The 7,596-nt window shown below is 36.3% G+C and overlaps 1 protein-coding gene across 1 annotated transcript; it reads right to left on the reverse strand.

Moving 5' to 3' along the window:
* Positions 1-4,265: 4,265 nt before the first annotated feature.
* On the reverse strand, positions 4,266-6,000 carry LOC124829892 (uncharacterized). Its single transcript, XM_047303477.2, has 4 exons — positions 5,563-6,000; positions 5,301-5,480; positions 4,968-5,165; positions 4,266-4,860 (listed from the first exon to the last, which is right to left on the reverse strand). The coding sequence occupies exons 1-4, from the start codon at positions 5,566-5,568 to the stop codon at positions 4,798-4,800; spliced, it is 447 nt and encodes a 148-aa protein (XP_047159433.1). The 5' UTR covers positions 5,569-6,000; the 3' UTR covers positions 4,266-4,797.
* Positions 6,001-7,596: the final 1,596 nt, after the last annotated feature.

A 7,596-nucleotide genomic window follows, 5' to 3' on the forward strand; every position in this document is an offset into this window, starting at 1 on the left:
TTGAAACTTCGACAATAATGTTAACATACTTTGAAATATGAACATAATGAGATCTATTCTATAGATATTTTTAGTTGAGATAAACAGAATCTAAGACATAAAAAATATTGGATTTATAAATTGATTAAAATAATATTAATAATCTTTCGTAAAATTTAAATTTCTGAAAACACAAATGTCCCATATATAATATATATTTTTAAATAATTATTTATATAGAAAGTTTTGCTAACTGATGTAAGCTTTTAATAAGTATACCAAGTTTTAAGAAACAAAAGAATTCTCATTCATAAAAAAACACTTTAAACATAGGTGTATTTTAATAATTTTTATTTTTAATTTAAAATGAAAAATAAAAAAAATCAGTAACACCTAGCACTACAAGAAATGCGCTTATTTCCGGCGGCTCTTTACCGAGGGCCTATGAGCCTTCGGTAAGTCATTCGTGAGTTCAATTACAGACGGCTGAGAGACCTTCGGTAATTTCTTCGAAAAATTTTAAGATGTTCCCTCTCTGCAATTCATTTTCCCACTTCCCACCGGCCCTAGTGCTCTCTCGTCGCCCAAAACCTTTCCCTCCAACCCTTTGCTCCTTCAACGCTATCAAGCCCTAATCTTGCTCTCCTCTGGCCAAATTTCAGAAATTCCCCTTCTCCTCTGCCAAATTTTCGAAATTCCTCCACCGCTACGAAAACTGTTGTCTGTTTTTGGTCACCCCAAGCCGTTCTCCGCGTCCTTCAGAAGCTTCTCGTACGCCTCGTGCATCTCGTCCAACTGCAGCACCGACTTCCAGATTCGCTTCTCCGTCTCCGCCCGCTCCCGGCCCTCCCTCTCCTTCTCGGCCTGGTGGGCCCGCCACTCGTGAATCTCCATCTCCGCGGGGCGCGATCTCCTCTAGTTCGTGGGACAGGTGGGCCTCGATCTCCGTCAGCCTGGCCCTGGCGCTGTCAACTTCCTCATGCGTGGGCAGCTCCCCCATCTGGTTCAGGACCGTTCCGGCCTGGGCCACCTGAGATACGACTCGGCCCATGGAGGCCATGAGGTATGGGTCGGCGAGGTGCGGCATTTGGCTCACAATCTCCGGAGCCCGCGGCTGCTCGAGGTCGAAGTGGTCGGAGTCGGAAAGGATGGGAAAGGTTCGAGGGTTGGGATCCATGGCGTGAGAATGAGTTTGGGGTTTGCGAATTGGGAATTGGGAATTGGGAATTTGTTATCTATGATTCTTAATTAATTAATTAGTTGATTTTTCTGTTGTTTCACAAATATAATTTTTTATGCAGCTGCCTGTATGTCAATGGAAATGGCAGAATTTGGGAAGCCCTTTATCACTTCCATTGTGAATAGTGATGACCTGGTGCCCACGTTGTCAGCTTCTTCTGTCCATGATTTCATTCACGAGGTGCTCAAATTAGTTCTTTAAACATTACATGGTTTTGGCAAATGTGTTTTTTTTGTTTTTATTTGTTGTCAATATTTTACGTTAATGGCTGGTTATTTGATCAGATCAAGTTGGCTTTTATTATGTCACTCCATAATTAATAATACAGATTCCGAGTTTACGAGTGATGAGGACGACGGATCTAAATCCACCAGTGAAGAATCTGATAATGATGGCGTGGATGAAGAAGAGGAGCAAATAAGTTCTGCCAATCACAACACTGCTAACGATGAAATGAATCAATATTTGAAGGAGCTTCAACTGGAGGAACAGGGTGATAATCCTAAGATTAATGGTGGCAAGGAAAAACAAGCAGCCAGAAAAAAAGGCATCACAGAAGCAGAAATGAAAAATGAGGCAACATCAGAAGCAGGTAGTACAGAGGCAACATCAGAGAAGCCTGCTAAACATCATCTTTATCCATCAGGAAGGATCTTGCATCTTGTCCCTGTACCTTCCTCTGAAAATTCTGATGATGCTGATGAGAAACGTGTCGTCTTGTATGAAACGCCCAGAGAGATGTATGGAAAACTCCGACTTTCAATAAGGATGACAGTCACTCACTGCTTACTCTCTTCTTTCGCACTTCGAAACTTACCGAGGGCTTTTGCCCTTCGGTAATTACCGAAGGCTTTTGGCCCTCGGTAATTACCGAAGGACAAAAGCCCTCGGTAATATTTAGCGACAAGAGATTTACCGAAGGATTTTTGGCCGTCGATAAGCCTTCGGTAAACACCCTTTATCGACGGCTTATGGCATTTTCCGAGGGCTTTTGGCCTTCGGTAATGCCCTACTTTTTTGTAGTGTAGTTAATTCTAACTCACTTTCCTCGTTTATTGTTTCTTTCTCATCTCCATCCTCTGTCTTTCCCCACATAGAACAACCCCGACACTGTAATTTGTTACTCGTGCTATGTTTGTTTATTTGTTTACCACTTTAATAATAAAATAATTGATTATGTTGATGTTGATTTTTTATTGGAAGCTATGTTATATATTTTTCATTCTTATTGTTATTAAATTTCGTTTTTTAATTTTAGAAGCTCCATAGAAGTTTGATATTTTGACTATTATGTGTTCTCTTGTTTAGGCTTCCTTTATGTGTTTTGCTTAGCATTTGAATGACGAAATAATTGATATGCTTTGAGTTAAAATCATGTTGATTTGCATGAAGAATCATTATTGGTGTGAAAAATCATTATTCATGTTTATTTTATTTTATTATATATTTAGGTGTGAATTAGTAATTGACCTGAAGTGTTTTAGAGATAATGATTCAACATCTAAAGATGATGAAATTGGAGAGATCATGAATAAACCGTTGACTGAAGGCAAAAATATCACTCTTTACAAAGGCAAATTGTTTAACAGTGACAAGGATGTTTACCATTTCTATTGTTTATTTACAAAGACTTGTGATTTTTCAGTTAGATGGGTCATAATTAAAAACAAAACAAGAATAACATTAAAAAATATATATATATATATATATATATATATATATATATATATATATATATATATATATATATATATATATAAGAGTTTATTAGTAACCGAGCAACTATTGTTAAACAAAAAAAGGTACCGAAATAGAAAAAAAAAAGAAATAAAAAAGTTCAAAATGTAATTGTAGTGTAAAATTGTTGATATCTTAAAGAATATTTAATTTCGAGGAAAAAGATGGTTATATAATTATTGTCAAAAGCTTGTTGCTCGGTAATATAAGTTATAGGCTATATAGATTTGAATGTGCAAGTGATTTAGAGACTTGATGGTTGAATCTTTTATGTAAGTGAGATTATGCGAGAATAATAAAATAAATGATGAACAAAATGAAGAGTGAAGGTAATAATTGATTACTATAGATGTTTTGGTTCGAAAAAGGTTGTGATAAATTAAGTTTGATATGAGGTATAGATGAAGATTATAAAAAAATAAAAAATAAACAATGATATAGAGCTGTATCACGGGTCTTCCCGTACTAACTCAATTTTTCTTAACGTACTGATGGGAGAGAACAATTTTTTTATTAGTTTTTAACCAGTAATTATATTTATTTACAGAAGATTTTCTTAATTATTAATAAAGTTTTAATAAATATATTAATATTTGCAACTCTGTGTTCATGCTATTTTTCTTTGTTATCGGTTGTTTGGGTGATTATGCTGAACATAAAAAGTTTATGATAAAGTCTTAGTCATGAAAGGAGGTCTAAACATTTAAAAGGGGTGACTGGTTAGTTGAGCAAATGAGATGAGCATGACAACCTCAACATGTAATATGTTAGAGTAGACCATCATAGTTATAGTTACTTCACTCAACCAGTACAATTATAACTTTCGTTGCCTTCAACTACTCTAATTATATATTATATTAATTTTCATAAACATACATGGAATATACAATCATTTTATTTTGATATGGCTATTAATGTAATTCATTATTTATTTTATTTATCAAATAAACATAATAAATAAAAGAACGATAATGTCCGTAAAATTTGAAAAACGAGGTGTTTATTTTTCTCTCTCTTGTACTTTTCGAGGGTTGAAATCCTTTCTCTGTTTTTTCTGTAAACGTAGAGATCAAGTTTGGTATTATGGCGCTTCTAGAACGTTGAAGTATGATGATGTTATTGATGTGGATCCATACCTAGGTTTACGTTGAAGAGCTCATGGAGGAATATAGCGCTGTTGAAGTCATCACCATGACCGAGACGGAAGCATAGTTACGAAGGATCCGGGGAAGGGAATTGGAGATGAGAAGAAAGAGAAAAACAAAACCGAAACTACATGTTTGAGGTGATTTCCGACTGTGGCAAGAGCATTTGAAAAAACTGGTGCGAGCTAAACTACAGTAACTTGATTAATCTAAATGGATGGATATTGTGGTCCACCATAGCCCACCTAGTTCCATGGTTCACTGTGTTGTCATGGCTAAGAAAAGATGTTTGCTTCGTGAAAGTGACAATAGATGGTATGAGTAGTTAATGCATGAATGCATGATCCCACCAAAACCAAGAGCATCATTCCAATATAAGAGACACCACAACACCGCCACCAATTGCAACGTCTGCATTCACTCTTAGTATTAATTAACGTTAGACACTCTCACATTCACTCACTCCACGTGCAACACGTATCAGAATCATCCTAATCTCACTTCATCCAATGAATTAGGAAACTATATATAATATTCCCCTCAAAAACATAAATTTAAAAAACCAAAATACATTCACCCCTTAATCCCATATTAAAAACCAACAAGCATCACTGTCATACACATTCTCCGTTCTCTCTCCAAAATTCTCCTTCCAATCACAGCGTTACAGATTCATTCGCAGCAATTCCAGCCAGCTTAGCAGTTCTCGTGACACGAAAGCTGTACAAAACACTTGGAAATGAACCCCATAATTTTCTTCTACAAAACCATAGTAAATTAAGTCAAGAAAAAATTAGTATACAGAATAAGTACTACACAAACATGGCATTAACATTAATAAGAAAAAAGAGAGTTTGATGAGACACCCGTTTGTTGGAGGTGTGGAGGAGTTCGGGAGGGATCTTGTAGAGATCTTCGTCAACGGGTTTGGGAGTTCGCCGAACGTTGTCCTCTTGTTGCACCTGCATATGCTTCCTTCTTCTGTTTGGCTTCCTTGACTGTTCCTTGTCTACGTACGCTTTTCCTTTACCATGCGGGCACCTCCTTCCCTTGTTCCTAGTTTCCTGTACCACAGTCACAAATTAAGTCAACTCAAACATCCTCAAAAAACGGTTTCATGGTTTGTCCATAAAGCAAAAAATGTCATGAACCGTCACAATTATGATCATGCATGAAGTTGAGGAAGTAATTAAGGAAACCTGTTTGGTATGATTTCGAAGGGGGCGAGGAGGTTTGTTGTGGAGACGAGTTTCGGCGGAGGAGGAGGTGTAACGAAGCGGACGGGGCTGTGTTGCACACTCGAAATAGCGAGTGATTGGAAAGTCATTGGTTAAATCCCAGTTCCCAAACTCCGGAATGTGTGCGTCTGTCTTCCATTCCTATCAGCATGAACAGGTAATCATTAGTTAGAACCATGAGTAGTGACTAAAAAGGAAGGTGTGTGAAAGCAAAGAAGCTTACATCCATTTTGTGGAGGTGTGTGAAACGAAAGGCAGAAAGAAAGTTGAGAGCAAAAAGGTTAGATAAAGTGGGGAAGGAGGGTTTCCTAATAAACCTCAGACAGTTTGGTGTCTGAAAAGCGAGAGGTGAAGGGAAGGAGTGGAATAATGGTAAAAGCCTTTTTACACGGTTGAACTATGATTATGACAGAGAATGAAGGGTGCAGTGTGAGGGTGCCAGAAGTGGTGACCATAACCATGTCTATGTAATAAAGGGCCTGCCCAGGGCACTGCCGTCACAGACCATTTTTCTTTTACCACGAATCAGTTTCAACACAGACAGACGTCACTTTATTTATATATATTAATAATAGTAAGAAGATGGTTGTTGTTGTTATTCTATGGTGGTAGTTGCCTTTAGTTCTGCAAAGTGTGGTGGTTGATGTTGAGTGAAGGGGCCAATTGAATGAGAAGCAGCAAAGTACAGGTATGGGAAAGGGACCCTCCATGGCCTTCTTATTCCTTTTCCCATTCCTACCTAATGGCTATAAAAACCAGGCATTTAGTGAAAGAGAAAGTGCTGCAGAAAAGTGGGTGTGTCACTGTGCACAAGTATGACCAATCTGAAAAAGCTTGGAATTTGAATGTTTATTGTTGCTGCCAAACTGTCACTGTTCACTCTGTCTTCTCCTCACTTATTGCACTTAAATTTGCCTTTTGCCATGTATGTGTTTATCAGTTTATCTTCCAAATAATAATAAAAGTTGGCAAACTTTTTCAATGGGACCCAAGACACCATTGATATGATTTCATTCAGGAAATGCCCGATCTCATCCTTTAACACCGCTTCGTCATGTCAATTACCTCTTCTATTGTACCTTTCAATTCTTGGAACAAAGCAAGGTTTTCGTTCTCTATTTTACTTTATGCATTAAGTGGATCTTACCATTTCTTTCATCTGATAACAGCAACTCTTGTTTCACAATTTGCAACTTTAAAAGTTATTAAACAAGAGTTTGTAAATAATATAACCAAATCTTCGTATTTTATTAGAATTAATTCGCATAAGTACGCAAAAACGTATGATCCAAAGTTAATTTAAACGCCTAAACTTGCTAAAACATTTACACCTCTAATGCGTAATAAAATTACTTTACTCAAACCCCATGTTGGAAATGTTCTTATTCATTGGAAAGGTGGAAATGTGCACAATAAAGGAATGGTCCATAGTTTTTGGGCTTTTGTTCAAATTCGTCCATATCTTTTAAAAAAGTTTAATAAAACTTCATATTTTCTTAAATCGATTCAAAATGGTCTTCTTGACTTACGGCGTTAAAAACATAAGGGTGCAATTGCTTCCATAGTCAAAAGTGAATGATATGTACAGTTTTGCAATAAGTAACACGTTTGATATATTTTAAGGTGTAAATTTTAAAAATAAAATTGAATGATGTGGAAAAAGTTTAACTAGGGGTTAACTAAAATTACAATTAGGTTAGAATCCATTCGCGATTTGGGATTCAAGAATTTGATGAAAGTGATATTCAATTTAGGTTCATGGTTCGTTGAAGGTGCAATTGGAAGAATCCCGCCTGCGAGCAACCCATTTCAGCATTCATAATCTCTCTTTCTTCATTCATTTTTCAATTCAACCACAACAAAAGAGAGAAGGAAACCTATCACACCCACCTCCATCTTCTTTGCGTAAGGCCACTACAACACGACCTTCACCCAAGACTGCACTTTTCTCGCCTCGTCTTGCACCATTATGTTTTTAACGCCGTAAGCCAAAATGACCATTTTGAATCGTTTTTAACGAAGTATGGAGCCTTACTGAACTTTTTTAAAATGTAGGACGACTTTGAACAAAAAAACTCAAAACTAGGAACCAAATAATGTATTAAACCTAGATTAATTGATTCCTTCGTTGTTTTAAGTAAAGACTCCAAAACAGGATTAGTTCACTTAAATTTTTGTAAAATTATTTTATAAAATTGATATTATATCTTAAAAAATAGTTTATAGTTGAAAATTATATTTTTTTAAACTAATTCAA

The sequence above is a fragment of the Vigna umbellata genome, chromosome 8 (genome assembly GCF_029865625.1).
Source record: "Vigna umbellata cultivar VRB3 chromosome 8, Vumbellata_1.0, whole genome shotgun sequence".
Classification (NCBI taxonomy): Eukaryota; Viridiplantae; Streptophyta; class Magnoliopsida; order Fabales; family Fabaceae; genus Vigna; species Vigna umbellata.

What these genes read in the sequence shown, in the direction of transcription:
- LOC124829892 (XM_047303477.2), bottom strand. An exon ending in TTCGAAATCATACCAAACAG is followed by an intron (nt 5,166 to 5,300) that starts GTTTCCTTAATT and finishes ACTGTGGTACAG; the next exon opens with GAAACTAGGAACAAGGGAAG. An exon ending in TCCACACCTCCAACAAACGG is followed by an intron (nt 4,861 to 4,967) that starts GTGTCTCATCAA and finishes ATGGTTTTGTAG; the next exon opens with AAGAAAATTATGGGGTTCAT.